This window comes from Microtus pennsylvanicus, chromosome 2 (assembly GCF_037038515.1).
Source record: "Microtus pennsylvanicus isolate mMicPen1 chromosome 2, mMicPen1.hap1, whole genome shotgun sequence".
Classification (NCBI taxonomy): Eukaryota; Metazoa; Chordata; class Mammalia; order Rodentia; family Cricetidae; genus Microtus; species Microtus pennsylvanicus.
In genome coordinates, this window is record NC_134580.1 from 2,258,598 (window position 1) to 2,281,596 (window position 22,999).

The window sequence follows — 22,999 nt, forward strand, 5'->3', positions numbered from 1 at the left end:
ATGGAGAAGCCCAACATTTCAGGCAATTTCTAAATCGAGATGAGCTAGGAGGAGTACATTCAGAGTCTGAATGGACAGCTCAGGGGTGCAGTACTTACTCTAACACTTCATAGTTAGACTTCTTCTCTAGGGCGTTGCCCCGCATCTCCCAGTAGGATCTCCTGAAATATCAGGGAACACATAAGCTGACATGTGTATATAAGGGATTTTTAGGTTGTTGAATAATAAACAATTGAGAAAGACAGATCCAAATAATAGTTAAGTAATATGGAATCCTCTCTCAATTTAATTATGATTCTACTGGTAATTTTATAAAGAGGAAAGTACCTAGAAAATAAAAAAAAATGCAGAATCAATGTAGTGTTACCACCTACCTAATTTCCAGACAACCCAACTTCAAAGCTATTTCTTGGTCTACTTGATCAGCTATCTCTAGCATGTAGTCACTCTTCACCTGAAATAAAGGAATGGGAAACAGGAATGTTTGCAATATGATCAATCCCTAAATATTTGCTAAATGGTTTTCACATAATTGTCCATATTCCGTCAATAATTATGCTGAATTCTGGATATAAAATAAGTAATACCCCTAATAACTAAAGACCTAAGTCTTTTATGTGCATGCAACATGCATGTTCTATGGCACAAGTGTGCAAGTCAGAGGAAACTTTGGAGCTAGTTGTCTCCCTCTACCTATGCCTAGGCTCCAGGAACTGAACTCAGGTTGCCAGGTTTATATGGCAAGCATCTTTACCACTGAGCCTTTTACCAAGGCAGGTTTGTGCGATTTAAGACTGGTTACCTGTGTGTGGCTTTAAACAACTGACACACTACACCACAACAATGTTCTGCTGCTTCATACTCTTCCTATTCAGCTCAAAGCAGAAACGAGCACCCAAGAGCTGAATTTCTTCTAAACTGCTGCACAATTTTTAATTTTTTTCTAAGCAATAACCCCAATTCTCAAAGCATTTGGGGGCCTCAGAGCAAGGATCACAAAAATTTATGTACTTCAAAACCCAATGTTTAACCTCAAAGTTCACATCAAACTGTCCACTCTATGTTATTAATTTGCAAAGCACCACAGCTGAGTCTAACATAAAGGAACATTGGAGACACCTCTGCCAATAAACACACTCAAACACAGATAGAGACAGTTGTAGTAACACAATCCTGCCATTCCACAGTGAGTTACAAAGTACTCATGAATCACACCACAAACACCTGTCGGCATGAAGACGTTTGCAAAGCTGAGATGCACACAACCTCCTCACAGATTTGTATTAAGAAACCAAAATCTGCAGTTGATTTTGAAGACAGGGTCGTGTACTCTGAACTTAGAATGGACCGTGATCTGCCCTCCCTCACAACACATCCGTATTACCAAAATCTATAATCAACTACATTATGAGGAACAACAACACAAATACTGGTTTCTTTTCTTGCTATACACCTACATTTTTTTTATTGTCTTCAATTTTGTTTCTTGGTCTTCAAAGCCTGAAATAGTCACTCTCAGGCTCTCTACAGAAAAACTACATTGACTATTACCCAAAAAAACTTCCCAACATTTCCAACTATTACCTCCCAGTCTACCAGCCTTTAGTTCAAGGACTTTGATTCCATTCATCACACAGCCATGACTGATCTTTCCTTGCAAAAGCTCCAAGTCCCATGTCTCCCACTGTTTATCTACTTTAATTGCTTGGGGAAACCAACCTGTATTGACCCAAACACCCTTTTCCAAGCTGAAATAATGCAGTATAAGCGGCATTTAAATTCATAACTCTCATAGAGACTTTCGACTTTCATAAAGGGAGGAAGCCAAAAGACTTTCAATCACCCAAAGCAGGTTTCAGAGGCACTACTGCAGACCCTCAATGCCATAATGATGATAAACAGAACATTATCCAAATGTCCAAAGGATCAAATACAGCAATTTCTAAGCACTATTCACAGACAGGAAAAGCAATCAAGTATCCTAAGTCACTCATTAAAGCCAAATGTATATTTAGTTGAAAAAAGAAAAAGAGAGAGAAAGAAAATGATAACAATCTTCAGGGGAAACATCCTCACATATGAGAGCTTTACTTCAAAATTCAGACAGTTAATTCACAGCCTGAAACCATTTGTGGCCTGAAAACACTCGTGTATCCTTCGAATAGCTGAACAGACTTTGTGCAATGTCCCTCTACTGGCACCACATGTCACACAGCCACTGAATACAGCCACTGAACACAGTCACATCCTGAGGCTGTGCTATAAGACTCAGGGTTTCTCACCTTCACTTTATTTCCCTAATGAATCATTTTAAAACTATAACTCTATTATTAATCCCATCAGAATTGCTTTCATTTCTGAAATGAACCAGATTGATCAAGCACTTCAATATACTTACATATAGAGTCATGTATCATACAATGACATTTCAGTCAATAAAATGACCACAAAAACAATGTTTGTTCCTTAAGACCCACATGGTGATATATCCATCTTAGTTGTGTAAGTACTTTGTGATAATTGCACAATGACAAAATTGCCCAAATATGAATTTCTAAGACTATATCTCCATTATTAAATGATGCAGACTGTACCATACTTCAAATGGTGTGTGTGTATACACACACACACACACACACACACACACACACACACACACACAAAACTATCCATTCTCACACTGAGTTAATTTACTACGATGTTCATTCAGTCTGAATACCGGAATCCTCACAATCCCATCTTACTGCCTCGGAAAAAGCCTGAAGGTTACAGATGACCATAGAAGACTCACTATTTAAAGAACATCTACTAACAGTCAAGTCCTGGGGCTAGTATTTTATATAAATCACTTCTGGTCCTTGTAATTATTCAGGGCAGTCTTTATTAGTCCTACTTTATATATAAAGCTCATAAGACAATTTACAAAGGGTCTCAAAACCAAATTTTAAATAGAGCTTAAAATGTAGATTTATCTCCAAAACTCAACCTTTGATCGCACTTTCATTGTTTTGTGCACTTTCCAATGCACTGGAGACTCTGGATGATTACTGACAGTGGCAAACCACACAGGAAAGGGGGTGACTGCAGCAACACCTGTCACCTTTATTTCTTTTAAAGCGTTAGTACTTGGTGAGTTATCATAAAAGCATATACAAGCATAACAAAATAGTTTCCAGGAATTTCTAAAGGTATACTTAATGAATTAAAAATTTTTTAAAGATAAAAGAGGGGGTGAATAAGAGAACTGCAGACAAGTATTGACAACAGACAGGAAGGGTCTTAGAAACAGAGATGATGTGTCATCTCAGAGCACAAGCTCACACCTGCTGTGCAGTTAGCAAGCAGGAATGCTGGATCCTCAGTAGCTTGGCACTGTCTTCAGTCAGTGTTCAGAATGAACAGAAGGCACATGGAAAAGCCATCCAAACCTCCAGACACGGCATTACAGGTTTTAGAGTTTGCCCTGCCTAATCTCTATCTTGCTTTGGCCCAATATTTCACCACTATGTCCCTTTTTCTCCCTTTTGGAATGGTAATGTATATTCTGTGTCAATGGTATGCAAGAAGTATGTAATTTGCTGTATGAGTTTACAGGGGTCAAAATTAAGAGATTGCCTTAAGTATCAGAAGACTTTGAGCTTTTACACTGTGCTGACATAGAAAGACTATGCAAACGTTTGAAGTTAAACTAAATGCATTTTAGATTTTGATATGGCTATAAGGCTAGGGAGCCAGGGAGTGGAATTAATTCACAGTGTGAATTAGAATGGTCTCCATAGACTCATTATGTTTGACTTTTTGGCCCCCAGTTTGTGGAACTGCCTGGAAAGGATTATGAGTTGTGGTCTTGTTGGAGGAGGTATGTCACTAGGGGTAGGCTTTAAAGTTTCAAAAGTCCATACTATTCCCAGTTAGCTCTCTACCTTGTACTTGTGAATCAAGATATAAACTTCCAGCTATTGCTCCAGAGTCATGCATACCTGCTTGTTGCCATGTTCCGCACTATGACTGTCACTGAGTCATCCTCTAAAACTGTGAGCCCCAAATAAACTCTCTCTTCTAATTATTGTCTTGGTCATGATGTCTTATCACAGGAAAAGGAAAGTAACTAGGACAGGCCACAAGTAATTGCCTTTGGCTTTCTTAAAGAGAAGTCTCATTTTGCTTTATTATGAAACTTGGCACCAAAAATTATCCAAGTTCACAGAGAGTGATTTCTTTTTTTTTTAATTAATTTATTTATTATGTATACAATATTCTGTCTGTGTGTAAGCCTGAAGGCCAGAAGAGGGCGCCAGACCTCTTTACAGATGGTTGAGAGCCACCATGTGGTTGCTGGGAATTGAACTCAGGACCTTTGGAAGAGCAGGCAATGCTCTTAACCACTGAGCCATCTCTCCGGCCCACGAAGAGTGATTTCTACATGACAAACTGACTGATATCCAAGCATAATGACTGAACACTGCTCAAGGGTTACTGCCCACATACAGAACAAGCATCTTTGAAGATATGCCCAAGCATACAAAAATTCAAGAAGTATAAAAAAGTAAGTTTTCATGAGCTAACACTCTTTTAACGCTGGACTACTCTATATTTATAGTACCTCAACTACAAGGCTTACTATTACTCTAAAATAAAACACAAAATAAAGAGGATTCAAAGAAACAAAACATATGAAAGAAAGTGTTTTTATACCTGTTGATAGAAGAAATTCAATGTCGGCTTATCTTCAGTAAATTGGTTTAGAAAACCTTTTGGCAAGTAACGAATTCTCAATTCATATCTGAAAGATGATTCACAAAATACAATGATTAGAAGTAAATCATTTTCTGAATTTACAGTCTATAACTCATTAACTCTGAAGTATAATGTTGAAAGTAAGATCACATACAATGTTTAAATGGTCAAACCTTGTGCATCCATGCAGCAGCTGCTACAATTTAGTCACTCTGTGATAAGGCAGAACACGAGGTCAAAGAAGGCCTGGAGCCCACAAGTCAGGTACCCCCACTTTGCCCCATCCTCAAGTACCCCATAGATAATTTACACCTGGGACTGCATACTGTGTGTTGTAGTGTTTGTAGTGTTTCAGTTCAACTACATGCAAATGAGAGTGTATGCAGCTAACAGCAGCAGTTCCATCCTCTTTGGAGGACACTTCACCAAGGTATGACACAGTATTTATCCTCAAAATTGACTGTGGCCTTAAGAACTGTTGCTACTTTTTGACTGCTGGAACAATGCTACTATAGTACAGTTTTTATAAAAACTCATTTTTCTTTCTTTTTTCTTTTTTGTTGTTTGTTTGTTTGTTTGTTTTGAGACCTGACTGAAGCACACTATGTAGACCATGTTGGCCTCAAACTCACAACGACACACATCTGTCTCTGCAAAGTGCTGGGATTAAAGGTATGTACCACCACAACCAGCTGATTTCTAATAGTTTTGTAATGGTGTCTTGTTTTGCTGTTTTGTTTTTGTTTTTCGAGACAGGGTTTCTCTGTGTAACAGCTCTGGCTGTCCTGGAACCCACTTTATAGACCAGGCTGGCCTTGAACTCACAAAGATCTACCTTCCTCTGCCTCCTGAGTGCTTGGATTAAAGGCATGTGTCACCACTGCCCAGCTAATAATATCTTCTGAGATGAGTTCACTATCTATACACCAGGTCTACTTTATTATAAAACCAGGCAAAGTATGGTGGGTACATGGAAGACAGAAGCAGAAGAGCTGTGAGATAAATGGAGGGAACCTGGGTTTCACAGTGAGACCCTCTCAAAACAGAACAATTAGGTTCTACTTTACTTCTGCACCAAGATAGCATTCAGTAACTCAAGATAGATACGCTCTGGGGAAAGTGTCTACAGAAGCATCACAGGTGTCATTAATTCTCAAAGGAGAACTCACTGGGAACTACCTACTTATGTGCTCTGTTTCTTATCAGTTATGTGAGTGAAGAGGTATAGTCCTTGGCTTTCTGCACGTAGGAAAGTATTTGCTCAGCAAATTTCAAACCCACAGGATTCTTCACTGTGAGTGTCCTGTCAGCTACAGTTAAGGAAACAGGTCCCAATTAAACACTGCCTGGTCCATCTCTAGACGCAGCATTCTAACGCTGACTCTGGTTATCAGCTATAGGCAACAACTAGGAACTTAGAAACTTGTCAGCATTTTACACAGGTGCTATCTTTTTATAAGAACAGGGGGTAGGGGGCTGGAGAGATGGTTCAGTGGTTAAGAGAACTGACTGCTCTCCCAGAGGACCCAGGTTCAATTCCCAGTACCCACATGGCAGCTCACAGCTGCCTATAACTCCAGTTCCAGGGAATCTGACACCTTCATACCAAATGCACATAAAATAAAGTTAAATAAATATTAAACAAAACAGGGGATCTTGATCAAAGAAACTGCCTACAGTGGACCTGTGTCATGTCACTAACTCACTGTCAGCCATCATGTCAATGGAACTCAATACTCTGAGTCATGTAAACACAACTCTGGAACAGCCATTGGCACATCACCATAAACGGCCAATAAGGTAGATCATGTTAATCACTACTCAACAAGCACTGAAGAGAGGCAGGGTGCTAGCTATCTAAACTCTATGTCTTTGTGCAAACCAGAGAACAACACAAATCTATGTGCAGGGGAAATGGGTGTTGAAAGTGCTACAGGGCACTCAGAGGCATTCTGAGGCAGTGACCCCTGACTATGGTCTGAAGGAAGTGAGGAAGGGAGCTATGGTCACTTGAGAAGGCAATTGCAGCTAAAATAGAAGCAAAATCTGAGCAGAAACAGGAGTCCAGAGAGAAGATGGGTCACACAGCCCCCGGTAAATCCTGACTATAGGGTTTTCTCAAGGAGAAAAGGTACTATCATGTCCTGAGCAGAGAAATAATATCAGAGGGTTAAAGTTTCTCTTCACTAGGCCCACCATGAAGCGGTAGTATGGGCCAAGGAGCTAAGTGAGAGTAATAGCGGGTAAGTGCATAACTCAGTAAGAAATAGATAGATTAATATCTACCTGTTATCACATGTGTGTGTATGTACGCACACACACACTACATACTCATGTGCAAATTAGCTACAGCTATTAGGAAGCAATAAAGAATATAGATGTAGAATTCCTCTTCAGTAAAAACATGTAAGTGCAGCCAAGAGCAGAGTAAAATGGGAGACACTATGACTTTACACAAAAAGGAACTAAATCCAGTTTGCTTGTAGATGTAGAAAGGCAAGGCTGCCCTTCTAAAGGATTCTGGTCTTATTTGAGCACATTACACTGATTATCTTACAAAAACTCTTTGCTCAAGGTGCTCTAATTCAATTCCAATCTTATTTAATTCCAATCCATAGCCCTTAGCCTGTGACACTTTACACCCACATCTTGCTTCCCCTCACCTCCTCTTTACACTTCTTTCTTTATACTTCTGTCATCACACTAAGAGCTAGCTATGTTGCTTCTTCATGGATTTCCAAAAACCAGTTAAATATAACATGCCCCCAATAAAGTTATTCTTTGTTATTGCTTCAAAGCAATCTGTTCTCAGTAGTGCCACTGGTATCTTGCTTCCTGGAGCTCACACGAATTGTAAGCATAAGATGCATACAAGTTGACTAACTACTGGGAACAGGAGGCTGTTTCAAAAAAGCTAAAGTGGACTAAAAAGATCTATTAGCCCTGATACTAAGACAGACTGGCACAAAGTACAGCTTCAATAAACAACACAGATAACCCTCACAAGCAACATGGTGTGGACAAACTGATTCTTACACATCCAATTAAAAAAACAAAACAGAGAAGGATGGAAGCACAAATGCCCATCTATGAAAAATCAACATATCAATCAGTACAAAGCAAAATCACTAACACATGCTGTGACTGATGGATGACAGTGCAGGGAAACTACACTCACTGCACGGTCACAGTGCCTCATTACAAAGAGGAAACGGTAACAGGAGAAACCTGAATGTGCCCACCTCAGTCTAATGATTCCAACAGGGCTACCTGGTAAATTTAGTCTGCGAGGACAGGTTTCTTGGTATCACGCAATAAAAACATCTTGATGGGCCAGGATGTAGGGACCCATAACACATTCACTTCCCATTATCTTTTCTTGTTTGTTTCTTCTGATATAGGGTCTTGCTATGAAACTGGTTAGCCAGAAACTCACTAGGGAGCCCAGGCTGGTCAGAAACTCAGGACAATCCTTCTGCCTTAGCCTCTCAAGTATCAGGATTAAAGGCATATACTACCATGTCTGACCACATAACTACACACATTCATTCCAATTGATGAAGACACCAATTAATCTCTGGAGGACAAATGTGATGTAAATGAAGTTTCTGTCCCACCTGGTACCACATTTATTCAGTCCCAAACAAAAACACAGAAAGCTTATATTAATTATAAATTGCTTGACCTATTAGCTTAGGCTTATTACTAACTACCTACTACAACTTAAATTAACCCATGATTCTTATCTATGTTTAGCCACGTGGCTTGGTACCTTTTCTTAGGGCAGCATTTTCATCTTGCGTCCTCTGCATCTGGGTGGTGACTGCAGAATGAGCCTTTCCTCTTCCCAGAATCATCCTAGTCTGGTCACCCTGCCTATACCTCCTGCCTGGCTACTGGTCAATCAGTGTTTTATTAAAACCAACAAGAGTGATAAATCTTTACAGGGAACAAGACCACTATTCCACAGCAGACAAAGACTCATCTGAACAGAATTAAAAAAAAAAGGGGGGGGTAAAAAAGTATCATAAAAATGATAAAAATGTTTACTCTTCTCATTCGTTGTGGTGGTACATGCTTTTAATCCCAACACTTGGGAGGAATAAATGGGGAAATCTCTGTAAAATATACGCTAGTCTGGTCTATATAGTGAGTTTCAGGTCAGGTTGAACTACACACTGAGAAGCTGTCTATGAATGGATGAATGAGTTGCTCTTCTCATGATGAATGAGAACAAGTCAACAGACAATAATGAAGAAGCACATAATCCTCTGGTTGATGGGGAAAAATCAAGCAAATAATCATATTAATTAATAATACAAACACTATCAAAATTATGAAATACAGTCAAACAAAACTTAGATGGCAACAACACATTATTATTATTATTATTTTATCCTTACTGTAATAAATATTGTTTGGTTGCTATTTCGACACTATCATATTTTCTCTCTTGCTTACTTTACAATCACACTATCAATACATTACCTTACTCCATTTTCATTAAAATCTATTTTACTCTAGATCAATATTATCCCATGCATAAACAGAGAAAAAAACAAGAGTGAGAGTATGACAGTTCCAGAGGGAAAAAGCTGAACAAACACAGACACCCACTGGCACTGAACAGAAGAGTATATTCCACAGCCACACCCTCAGGCAACACACTTGATGTGTTATAAAAGCCACCAAGAACGCTGGAGGCTCAAATGGGGCAAGAAAAAATCATAAAGGGTAAAAGCAGAGGAGAATGCAGGACCAAAGAGGTCAGAAAGATGGAACGCTAGCTTACTCAGCAAGTACCAAAGACAGCACAAGAAGAAAAGGCTCAAATCCCAATTTAGGCTGATGAAGACACTTCCAAGCTACACTTAGAGTTGAGTAGATGCTGAAACTTGAGAGGGACCAATGTCAGTAGAACTGAAGGAGGAGAGCTACAGCAGGAGCCAGATTACAAAGCAGGCAAAACCTCTGGAGCTAGCCCTGTATGTAGCGAAGCTACACAGAACATTTTTGGGCAGAAGCGACTCAAACATTGAAACTGAAGCACTGCCTTCAAGACTTTTGACGTGACCCCACCACCCCTGCTCTTCTCTGTTTACCACCTTTAGACCTTTTACACAGATGACTGCAGCAGTTTGCTTACTGGTTTCTCTGTGCCCCATACAAGGACATGTGAAGATTTAATAGAGAATGCACACATACATATCACACAAATACATCACATGGAAGGGAGGTCAGAAAGGGTTATAACATCTTTACATTCTTCATGCACATGAAGAATACTTCCTCTGGTCATCTCTGCAATGTTTTCAGCAATATTCAACTCTACATTCATGGGTTATTAATTTTTCAAACATCAAATCCTGTTTTACAAATAGTAATCCCTACTCTATTTTACTTGATTTAAAGTAAAATAAATTGGCTTAGAAGAACAAAAACTGAAAAGATGGTGCTCAAGAGTGAAATTCCCTGAGCGTAAACAAGGAAAATGAAGTTTCCTCCTAAGTGTCTGTGCAAAAGAAGAGTGTACCATAACTGCAGCAAGTGAAAATCTGACGTTATTTTCATTTGCCATTTAGATATTTATTTATTTTTTAAAAATATTTATTTATTTATTATGTATACAGCATTCCTTCCATGTATGTCTGCAGGCCAGAAGAGGGCACCAGACCCCATTACAGATGGTTGTGAGCCACCATATGGTTGCTAGGAATTGAACTCAGGACCTTTGGAAGAACAGTCAGTGCTCTTAACCTCTGAGCCATCTCTCCAGCCCCCATTTAGATATTTAATTTTTAATCATTAAGTTGTCTGATTAAGTGTTTAGAAGTTAAATCTACTTTCCGTATCAGTTGATCTAAACCAACCTAATTATACTCTCCAGGAATAGTTTGCTTACCCCAGTTATCTGAAAGATTTGAAAATACAACTGCATTCTCTGAAGAACTACACAACTGACACAAACCTGTATGAATTTATATTTCATCTAAAGGAGCTGGCTTCCCCTGTTGATCTAGGCCCTTGTTGAAGGTATTGACCTTCTTGAGTGCATGCCTAAGGGTACAACATGGAAGAAGCCCACTTTTTAAAGATATACTTACTTCTCTTCAAACTATATATTTTAGATTTAAGATTTGTCAACTAAAAAGATTTACTTACTCATAAAAATTATCAAGTATTAACCAGGAAAAGGATAAATAATTGGAGGTTCTTTTAAATCATCTCAAAATAACTTCTGTTTCATTCCTGTTTGACCAGAATCACTAAGAGTTTACTCCCACTGTTCCTATATTTGAACAAATGTGCACCATTCTTTTCAGGTGAGTGTAGATTACCGGACTTACGTATGCTATTAGCCCACTGATGAGACCATCAGTTGTGCTCTCTGCTTGGACAAGTCAAGGCCCTCTATGAGACATCAACACTAGATCATAAAGCAGCAGTACCACTTACAGTACAAGTGCAAGCATCAAAGCACTGAGAACAACTATAATCAGCAAAGACCATGGTGATAGAAGACAAGGAATGGAGAGAGAAACAAGCTTAACTACGTGTTCTAAAGAGATCACTGTTTAGTAGTAACTACTAGTCAATCTCCATTACACAGGAATAGTGATTACAAGCAGCATAAAAGCTGACATCCTCTTGTGCATATTTTTAACACACAAAGTAATCCAGCATGGTCACACCACAGTGGATTAGAATCTTACTTCCACTCCTCTGGTGGGTGAGCAAGTTCGTATTTCTCCCTCACACTGGAGACTCCCATATCCACATGCAGCCAGTGAACTTCCTCCGATCGCAGATGACTGAGGCGAAATCCATAGCAGGCTACGTGTTTTACTTTGTGACTGTCCACTATCTTCTGAATGATGCCCTAGAACACACCCCCAAAGAAATGATGGTTACAGATCAAAAAAAGTCTAGTTAGTTATGAGAAATCTTAATAAGCACATCACATAAAAAATGTTACTTAACCCCATATAGGAATTGTTGCTTGTCAAGCAGCAATATTTTTATGAATAAGGAAAAACTTTAAGGGAAAAAAATTTTCTTCCCAATTCTTTACCAACAAACAATGCAATATAAATATAAGACATTTCAGCAACTCCACCTTCATATCACCTCAATATTGTCAGCAGGAACTAGGCCCCTTAAGGTTCTACTTTCTAAGTAGATCTTCTGAAAGACCAGGCTATAGCATTAATACCTTCTCTTTAAACAACAACAACTATGAAAATATTCCATGAATTGGTCATAATCAGTTTGATTTGCTTTGTATGTTAGCATGTGGCAATTTTATAGTCCTCCAAACCTACTGCTTTTAACACGTACTATACTGAGTTCAGGAGACAGTTCTCTTCCAGTGTGTCAACAGGGGAGGTGAAATTCTTCCTGGGGCTATGAGAAGGCAAGCTTTAGAATCACCTTCTCCCCTGTCCCGCCATCATGGAGAAGCCCAGGAAAAAGATACCCCTAATAATGGGAAATGTGTAAGCTATGTGGGGATGAGATTGAGTCACATGCTGTATTTTGTGCATAGGACATAGAAAGTACAGCCCACTGTATTACCTCTCCAGTGGTGAAGAAAAAAATTCTTAAAGGAAGCTAACATAACCATTAAAATATCAACAAAAGAAAATTCCAGTTTTTAGAACCCAACAAGATGGCTCAGCAATTAAGGGCACTTGCTGCTCTTGCAGAGAACCTAGATTTGGTTCCCAGCAAAACCCACAACTGTCTGTAACTCAGGTTTCAGGTTTCAGGGAAACTGTGCCTTCTTCTGACCTCCTTAGGCACTACAAGTACCTGGTATACTAACATATACTGAGGTAAAACACACACATTTTAAATTTTTTTTTTAATTTAGTACTTTAACACTTTAACTTGAGGCGGCCGGAACACCGGGCGGCGGAAGGCGGCCGGAGGACACCCAGCGCAGCCGGCGGGGACCGACTGGGACCGGCTGGGACCAGCTGGGACCAGCTGGGACTGGCTGGGACAAGAGTGGCAGCAGAGGACACAGGCTGCTGGCAGCGGGAACCGTCGCAGCAGCAGAAGCAGGCTGCAGGGACCGCACACAACACCGAGAACAGATCGCCCCACTACAATTAAACCAAAGAGGTTAAAGAAAGAATACTAAGAGCTGCAAAGGAAAAAGGCCAAGTAACTTATAAAGGTAAACCGATCAGACTTACACCTGATTTCTCTATGGAAACAATGAAAGCCAGAAGGTCCTGGATAGAAGTACTGCAGAAGCTAAGAGACCATGGATGCAAGCCCAGACTACTATACCCAGCCAAGCTTTCGTTCACTATAAATGGAAAAATCAAGACATTCCAGGATAAGAACAAATTTAAATAATACGTAGCCACAAATCCAGCCCTACAGAAAGTAATAGAAGGAAAACTGCAACCCAAGGAATCCAACATTGCCAACACTGCCTACAATAACTCAGGCATCTAGCGACCCTTCACTAGCACAACTCAAAGAAGGGAGACACACAAATGCTACTTCCAAAAACAATAAGAATATCTGGCATAAACAACCACTGGTCATTAATATCACTTAATATTAATGGTCTCAATTCACCTATAAAAAGGCACAGGCTAAGAGATTGGATACGAAAACAGGATCCAACATTCTGCTGTTTGCAAGAAACACATCTCGACCACAAAGACAGGCATCTATTCAGAGTAAAGGGTTGGGAAAAGGTCTTTCAAGCAATGGTCCTAAGAAAAAAGCAGGTGTGGCCATATTAATTTCTAACAAAACTGACTTCAAACTAAAATCAATCAGAAGAGATCGAGATGGACACTTTATACTCATAACAGGAAGTTTGTCAGGATGACGTCTCAATCCTGAATATTTACGCCCCTAATATAAAAGCACCCACGTATGTAAAAGAAATATTACTAAAACTCAAGGCAGACATCAAACCACACACACTAGTAGTAGGAGACTTCAATACACCTCTCTCTCCAAGGGACAGGTCAATCAGACAGAAACTTAATAGAGAAGTAAGAGAACTACTGGAGGTAATGAAGCAAATGGACTTAACAGACATCTATAGAACATTCCACCCAAATAGGAAAGAATATACCTTCTTCTCTGCAGCCCATGGAACCTTCTCGAAAATTGACCACATACTCGGAAACAAAGGAAACCTCCACAGGTACAAAAAAATATCAGTGTCCACCTGTGTCTTATCAGATCACCACGGATTAAAGATAGAATTCAACAACAATCCTACCTCCAGAAAGCCGACAAACTCATGGAAACTGAACAGTCAACTACTAAACCACACCTGGGTCAAGGAAGAAATCAAGAAAGAAATTAAAGTCTTCCTTGAATTTAATGAAAATAAAGGGACAACATACTCAAACCTATGGGACACTATGAAAGCAGTGCTAAGAGGAAAGTTCATAGCACTAAGTGCCCACTTAAAGAAAACAGAGAAAGCATACATCGGAGACTTAACAGCACACCTGAAAGCTTTAGAAAAAAAAAAGAAGCAGACACGCCCAGGAGGAGTAGAAGACTGGAAATAATCAAACTGAGGGCGGAAACCAACAAAATAGAAACACAGAAAACAGTCCAAAGAATCAATGAAACAAAAAGTTGGTTCTTGGAGATCGACAAACCCCTATCCAAACTAATTAAACAACAGAGAGAGAACACGCAAATAAATAAGATCAGAAATGAAAAGGGGGACATAACCACAGACACAGAGGAAATTCAAAGACTCATTAGATCTTACTACAAAAGCCTGTATGCCACAAAACTAGAAAATGCAAAAGAAATGGACTTTTTTTAGATAAGTGCCACATACCAAAGCTAAACCAAAACCAGGTGAACGATCTAAATAGACCTGTTAGTCGCGAAGAACTAGAAACCGTTATCAAAAATCTACCTTCCAAAAAAAGCCCAGGACCAGATGGATTCAATGCAGAATTCTACCAGAACTTCAAAGAAGAGCTAATATCTATACTCCTTAATGTATTTCACAATATAGAAACAGAAGAGTCATTGCCAAATTCCTTTTATGAAGCTACAGTTACCCTGATACCAAAGCCACACAAAGACCCAACCAAGAAAGAAAATTACAGGCCTATCTCACTCATGAATATCGACGCAAAAATTCTCAATAAAATACTGGCAAACCGAATCCAAGAACACATTAGAAAAATTATCCATTATGATCAAGTAGGCTTCATCCCAGAGATGCAGGGATGGTTCAACATACGCAAATCTATCAATGTAATCCACCATATAAATAAACTGAAAGAAAAAAACCATAAGATCATTTCATTAGATGCTGAAAAAGCATTTGACAAAATTCAACACCCCTTTATGATAAAAGTCTTGGAGAGATTAGGGATACAAGGGTCATACCTAAATATAATAAAAGCTATTTACAGCAAGCCGTCAGCTAACATTAAATTAAATGGAGAAAAACTCAAAGCCATCCCACTAAAATCAGGAACACGACAAGGATGTCCACTCTCTCCATACCTCTTCAATATAGTGCTGGAAGTTCTAGCAATAGCAATAAGACAACATAAAGGGATCAAGGGGATTCGTATCGGAAAAGAAGACGTTAAGCTCTCGTTATTTGCAGATGATATGATGGTATACATAAGCGACCCAAAAACTCTACCAAAGAACTCCTACAGCTGATAAACACCTTTAGTAATGTGGCAGGATACAAGATCAACTCCAAAAAATCAGTGGCCTTCCTATACACTAAGGATAAGGAAACAGAGAGGGAAATTAGAGAAGCATCACCTTTCACGATAGCCACAAATAGCATAAAATATCTTGGGGTAACTCTGACCAAGGATGTGAAAGATCTATTTGACAAGAACTTTAAGTCTTTGAAGAAAGAAATTGAAGAGGACACCAGAAAATGGAAAGATCTTCCCTGCTCTTGGATTGGGAGGATCAACATAGTAAAAATGGCAATTCTACCAAAAGCAATCTATAGATTCAATGCAATCCCCATCAAAATCCCATCAAAATTCTTCACAGATCTGGAGAAGACAATAATCAACTTTATATGGAAAAACAAAAAACCCAGGATAGCCAAAACAATCTTATACAACAAAGGAGCATCTGGAGGCATTACCATCCCTGACTTCAAATTCTACTACAGAGCTACAGTATTGAAAACAGCTTGGTATTGGCATAAAAACAGAGAAGTCGACCAATGGAATCGAATAGAAGACCCTGACATTAACCCACAAACCTATGAACACCTGATTTTCGATAAAGGAGCTAAAAATATACAATGGAAAAAAAAGAGCATCTTCAACAAATTGTGCTGGCAAAACTGGATGTCAACCTGTAGAAGAATGAAAATAGATCCATATCTATCACCATGCACAAAACTCAAGTCCAAATGGATTAAAGACCTCAATATCAGTCCGAACACACTGAACCTGATAGAAGAGAAAGTGGGAAGTACTCTACAACACATGGGCACAGGAGACCACTTCTTACGTATAACCCTAGCAGCACAGACATTAAGAGCATCATTGAATAAATGGGACCTCCTGAGACTGAGAAGCTTCTGTAAAGCAAAGGACACTGTTGCTAAGACACAAAGGCAACCCACTAACTGGGAGAAGATCTTCACCAACCCCGCAACTGACAAAGGTCTGATCTCCAAAATATATAAAGAAATCAAGAAACTAGACCGAAAAAGGCTAATCAACCCTATTATAAAATGGGGCATTGAGCTGAACAGAGAATTCTCAACAGAAGAACTTCAAATGGCCAAAAGACACTTAAGGTCATGCTCAACTTCCTTAGCGATCAGGGAAATGCAAATCAAGACAACTTTAAGATACCATCTTACACCTGTCAGAATGGCTAAAATCAAAAATACCAACGATAGCCTTTGTTGAAGAGGTTGTGGAGAAAGGGGTACACTCACCCATTGCTGGTGGGAATGCAAACTTGTGCAACCACTTTGGAAAGCAGTATGGTGGTTTCTCAGGATATTCGGGATCAACCTACCCCTGGACCCAGCAATACCACTCTTGGGAATATACCCAAGAGAGGCCTTATCATACAACAAAAGTATATGCTCTACGATGTTCATAGCAGCATTGTTTGTGATAGCCAGAACCTGGAAACAACCTAGATGCCCTTCAACGGAAGAATGGATGAAGAAAGTATGGAATATATACATATTAGAGTACTACTTAGCAATAAAAAAACAAGGACTTCTTGAATTTTGCATGCAAATGGATGGAAATAGAAAACACTATCCTGAGTGAGGTAAGCCAGACCCAAAAAGAGGAACATGGGATGTACTCACTCATATTTGGTTTCTAGCCATAAACCAAGGACATTGAGCCTATAATTAGTGATCCTAGAGAAGCTAAATAAGGAGAACCCAAAGACAAACATATAGGCATCCTCCTGAATATTAACCTTCAGCAAGAGATGAAAGGAGACAGAGACAGAGACCCACATTGGAGCACAGGACTGAAATCTCAAGGTCCAAATCAGGAGCAGAAGGAGAGAGAGCACGAGCAAGGAACTCAGGACCGCGAGGGGTGCACCCACACACTGAGACAACGGGGATGTTCTATTGGGAACTCACCAAGGCCAGCTGGCCTGGGTCTGGAAAAGCCTGGGATAAAACCGGACTCTCTGAACATAGCGGACAATGAGGACTACTGAGAACTCAAGAACAATGGCAATGGGTTTCTGATCCTACTGCACGCACTGGCTTTGTGGGAGCCTAGGCAGTTTGGATGCTCAACTTACTAGACCTGGATGGAGGTGGGGGTTCCTTGGACTTCCCACAGGACAGGGAACCCTGATTGCTTTTCGGGCTGGCGGGGGGGACTTAATTGGGGGAGGGGGAGGGAAATGGGAGGCGGTGGCGGGGAAGAGACAGACATCTTTAATAAATAAATAAATTTAAAAAAAACAAAACACTTTAACTTACAATAAAAGACAAAAATTTTATGTTTTACACTTACTAAGGAATTTTTTTTATTATGGTCCAATGCTATTAATAATAAAAGATATTCTCAACTGTCTTAGTCACCATTCTATTGCTGTGAAGAGACACCAAGACCATGAAAATTGTTATAAAAGAAAGCATTTAACTGAGGGCTTGCTTACAGTTTCAGAGGTTAAGTCCATCATCATCTCTGCGGCATGCAGACAGATGCTAAAGTGGTAGCTGAGAGAGAGAGACTCTAGGCTTATTTAGCATGGCTTCTAAAACCTCAAAGCCCACCTCCAGTGACACACTTCCTTCAACAAGGCCACATGTGTGCATACAGAGACCAGAGAAGGGCACTAGGTATCTTCTTCTGTTGCTCCCTTATTTCTTTAAGACAAAGTTTCTCAATAAACCACAGCTCACTGTGTTAGCTATGTTGGTCAGCAAGAGAGCTCCTGAGGTTTGCCTTTCTCTCTTGCCTCTTCTCTCCTCCCTTAGCACTTGAGTTACAGACACCATCAGCTATGCCTAGCTTTTTACATAAAAAATAAAGATTCTAACCCGGTTTCTCAAGCTTGCACTGTTGCCATCTCCCAGGCCCTCAATCTTCTCTATAGAAAAGAGAAGAAGCAAAAAGAAAGGAGAAAAGAGAAAAGAAAGAAAAGAGAAAAGGAAAGGAAAATTAAACAGGTACCATAAAAAACAGCTAGGGATAGTGAGGATGTGTGTGCTACTCTGTGTCCTAATACCTGTGTGTGGCAGGCTGAGACTCAAGTGGATGGGTCAGCTAGTTCCCTTTCAGATCTCCCAGGATGGAGACCATGATCAACACAAGCATGGAACAGTCAAGAGGGATTAGACATGGGATCAGAGGAAACAAACAAAAGTAACAGACTGCAAGAGTCTAAGACAGATTCAAAAGGAAGATAGTCTCATCAAGACAGGAATCTGTCTTCAGTCCGCAGACCTCAGAACTCAGACAGCCATAAGATGCAAAACCCTACAGAATTCCTGATGGCTGCATCTTATCAAGCCACAGTGTAGGGCCAGTTGGAACTGACCTCTGCCCAAGTTACAGTCTTAAATCCTGTGTTCTGAGTGGAGATTTTCCCCAAGGCCAGAACATAGGCTAATCTTAGTGATTCTCTCAAATCATAGATCACTTGTATATCTCCTTACCAACCTGAGTCCCTCAGCTACAAGGTGCTGCTGCTCCAAAATTCCCAAAGGCACTCCTGTCTTCCTATCCCAACTCGGCTAATCTACACCAACGCATACTAACACTAGTCACACAAGTACATCAGAAGTGTCATATCACCTCCTTGCAGCTCAGTAATACAAGCATATCCTCACTTGTTTAAGTGACACCCATTCCATGTGTCAACCCAGCTCTAATCATTCTTTTACGTTAAACAAATCTGTCCTTCCTCACCTCATCTGTCAGGTATAAGGCTCTGCAGAACACAAACTACTTCCTTCACTGATATTTGTCACTATTCACCTGCTATGGGGAATCCCATTCCAAAGGGTGTTGTCTCCATTGACCTTAAGGTTAAAAGGTTACTTCATATCCTTGTAACTCACGAGCACTTACAGGAGCCCAAATGTAGCAAACCAAACTTAGTGAGGAACTTAGTCCAATTCTGCAGTGAGCATTGGGAGAAAATACACTTGTAGTCTTGGTGTTTTATGGAGTAGAAATTGAGTCTGGTCACATTTGGTCAAGTTTTCTGAAGAAACCCAAAATGGCCTCAGTTGGTGTTACAATAACAAAGTGTCCCACACTACAGTGTCTTAATGAATCATAGTTCAAATTTGCACTCTCCAGAAATCAGTCAAAAGTAGCAGACATACAGAAATTTCACTTTTCCTCAGTTTGCTTTTCATCACACTTCTATACAGCTATCATTTTCCTCTCTACCAAATTCCTACCAATTGCTCTGGGCAATATCAGACACTAAAAACATATAAGTCACAAGTTCCTAACTATGCTGCCGAACGTGCATACTCAGTAACACAATGAGATAATCTGAAAACCAAAAACTTTGATCTGGAGAACTCAAGTATTACTGACAATTGTTTGGCAAGGAATGTGTTCTCAAGACACTGTACTGTTGCTTTGCAGTGCTTCCATCACCACAGAAGACACACAATTTCTGGAACACAGGAATCATGAAAAGTGGTTTTATGAATATGCCACTCAAATTAGCTGAAGTCAACTTTAAATTCTCCTCTTAGCTTTGCAGGTCTTTAACCATCTAGTCCTATGAAATATAAAACCATGCCTGGCTACTCTGAAACCTTCATTTCTCCATTTATGCCAGGATTCAAAAATACAAGTTTTCTGGGCTAAATACTAATAACAGATCTTAGTAAAACAATATTTAAAATTGAAAATAAGACAATGTTTGTTACAAACTTTTACAAGAACACAGCACTGAGTGCACGCAGTTCTTCACTACTAATGGACTGTTGTAGGTGAGAAATGTAGACAGAAACGAAAAATGGTACTCACTGAACACCTTTCTAGCTGCTGACACTCATGGTGTACCACAGCCACAGGACAAAAGGAGCCCATTGAAAATACCTTGTTAAGTACAACAAACTGTACACCAACAAAGAACCAATCACTTCACATGGGATGTTAGCAACCTCCTAAGCAACACATAAAACCAACCTTAAGATGATTGTCAGCGTGATGAACAAAGCTAAAAATCAAAACTACCATGTGCACAGTCATAACTCTGCTCACCTTACCTCATTCTACTCCTAGGATAGGAAATGATGTCATTTCAATGTGTTTCTCCTTCCTTCCTTCCTTCCTTCCTTCCTTCCTTCCTTCCTTCCTTCCTTCCCTCCCTCCCTCCCTCCCTCCCTCCCTATTCCACTCACCCTGCTAATTATTCCACAATAAGGATGCGGAACTTCAGATTCTTCAAAATCTGGCCTAGATGTCCATCTAAAAGTCCCTCTAAACCAAAGAATGTACTTTATCACTGGAAGGTCCACAGCCACAGCATCAGCTCCCTGCTGGTACTGGAACAAATCACCACAAACTTAAGAGACATAAATGACGTGTGTATTATATTTTGGGTCTTGGAGAAACCAAATCTAAAAGAGTCGTGCTGGGCCAACTTCAGGTATCTGCATTTAAGTTCCCAACTCACTATCTGGCTATCTGGAGGAACATATGCATAAATTCTGAGGCTTAGAATGAGGATCTGATGGAGGAAGGTCATTGGCTAATAAAGGAACTGCCTCGGCCCATTTTATTGGTTAGAACATAGGTAGGTGGAGTAAACAGAACAGAATGCTGGGAGGAAGAGGAAGTGAACTCAGAGACTCGACAGCTCTTCTCTTGGGAGCAGACACCTCAGAGAGACGCCATGCTCCCCTCGCCAGGCCAGACGCACGCGATGAAGCTCCGACCCAGGATGGACGTAGGCTAGAATCTTCCTGGTAAGCGCACCTAGGGGTGCTACACAGATGATTAGAAATGGGCTAAATTAATATGTGAGAATTAGCCTAGAAGAGGCTAGATAGAAATGGGCCAAGCAGTGTTTAAAAGAATACAGTTTCCGTGTAATTATTTCAAGTAAAGCTAGCCGTGTGGGCAGCCGGGTGCTGGGGACGCAGCCCGCCGCTCTTATTACTACAAGGATCATCTTTAGAGACTAGCCTCCTGTCTGTCAAAATCTCCCTGCCCAAGATTACAGTGAGAGAGAATTTTTGCTTCATGCTCTGCCTCCTTACATTCTCCTTACCAAAGCTTTTCCTCTACTTTGTTCTTAATGCTTTCTTTTTCACCTTCCTCTCTAGAAGAAAAAACCTAAGACCTGTGGACTCACAGTAGTCAGCATTATTAAAAAAGAAAAAACAACACCCCCCACACACATCATATCTTGAACACACACTCACCTGCTCTTTTATCACAGAGAAATTATTCAGTGATGACTGGTGAAGTATCAGAGATGTTACCTACCACACACTGCAAATCTTGGACTAATCACAGAAAACCTTCCAGGCAAACTATGGGAACCTGACCCAAAGAACCTTACTCTTGGAGCTGGAGAGATGGTTCAGTGGTTAAGAGCATTGCCTGCTCTTCCAAAGGTCCTGAGTTCAATTCCCAGCAACCACATGGTGGCTCACAACCATCTGTAATGGGGTCTGATGCCCTCTTCTGGCCTGCAGGCATACACGTAGACAAAATATTGCATACATAAAAAAATAAAAAAAAAGAAGAACCCTTCTCTCTGGTTCCATCATTTTTTTACACAGCACAACTCTGCTAATAGAACTTACGCCTATGCCCTACACCCAACCCCCCCCCCCCCCGCATACACATCCGCACCACTGGAGTGTTTCCCATGCTAACAGGAATGTTAATTTTAAAGAGGTCAGCAAATCCTATGATCTAATGCTACCCTTTCCACCAATAGGCAGACAATATTAATTAATTAGTGTTCAGCTAACTATAAACACCATTTGGCAAACCACACAAATTTACTTATTTATAATTACAGGTTCAAATAATACCAGCCATTCACAAGTGGCTCGTGAAGCATACTGAATCCCAAATGTGATCTATGGATTTACAAAAGTTCTATGCATCACTTACAAGTTTAATGTGCTTTCACTGTGGCAGAACAATACTCAATGGCTAAACAGTGTTTTCTCACCAGGCTTCACTTTGGATTCAAAGGTCTGGTATACTTCACCCGACTTGCCCACAACACCAGGAAGCTAAAGAAGGAGGTTTGTAGGTCAACATAACAGCTCACTTTCTTTTCAACCAAAAACTAGAAAGGAAGGAAGCCTGTCAGAGAGGCTCAGCTCTGCACAGGCATAGAATGGCCAAAGTAATCTTGGGCATAAAGAAAAGAAGCCCCCTTTTGCTTAGACAATAGTGATGATTCCTTGTCCTAGCAAAGTCCTCTAGAAGTGCAGGTACCTGCACAAGCCAAAAGATGGAGCTGGATTCATTAGCTAGAGTTAAATGTGACTGTGAACCAATAGTCTTTTGGCTAGAGCTGTACACTCTTAACCTTTAGGCCATCTGTTTAGCCCTGTTATTTGAGTTTATTTTATTTTTAGTTATGCATATTGTGTGAGCTTAGGGATGTGTATGTGCAAGTGGCCATGAAGGCCAGAACAGGACATTGGAATCCCAGAAGCTGAAATCTTCTGAAGAATAGCAAACTCTCTTTAACAGTGAAGCACCTCTTTAGCCCTGTTGTTTGAATTTTGAAGCCAGACATTGGCTCTTCCCCACTACCCATGAAAAGTCCT

At 40.1% G+C, this 22,999-nt stretch overlaps 1 protein-coding gene across 17 annotated transcripts in view; it reads right to left on the reverse strand.

The window, feature by feature from the left end:
- Ptk2 (protein tyrosine kinase 2) overlaps positions 1 to 22,999 on the reverse strand; it is a 212,388-nt gene that overhangs the window by 125,223 nt on the left and 64,166 nt on the right. For all 17 annotated transcript variants that reach the window (XR_012909540.1, XR_012909539.1, XR_012909538.1 and 14 more), the window contains 4 exons: positions 11,451 to 11,617; positions 4,696 to 4,783; positions 375 to 454; positions 99 to 161 (listed from right to left, as the gene is read on the reverse strand). Coding sequence is in view for 11 of the 17 variants with exons in the window: in XM_075959490.1 (XP_075815605.1) it covers positions 99 to 161; positions 375 to 454; positions 4,696 to 4,783; positions 11,451 to 11,617 (398 nt within the window). In the remaining 6 variants the exon portion in view is untranslated. The remainder of the gene's footprint in view (positions 1 to 98; positions 162 to 374; positions 455 to 4,695; positions 4,784 to 11,450; positions 11,618 to 22,999) is intronic.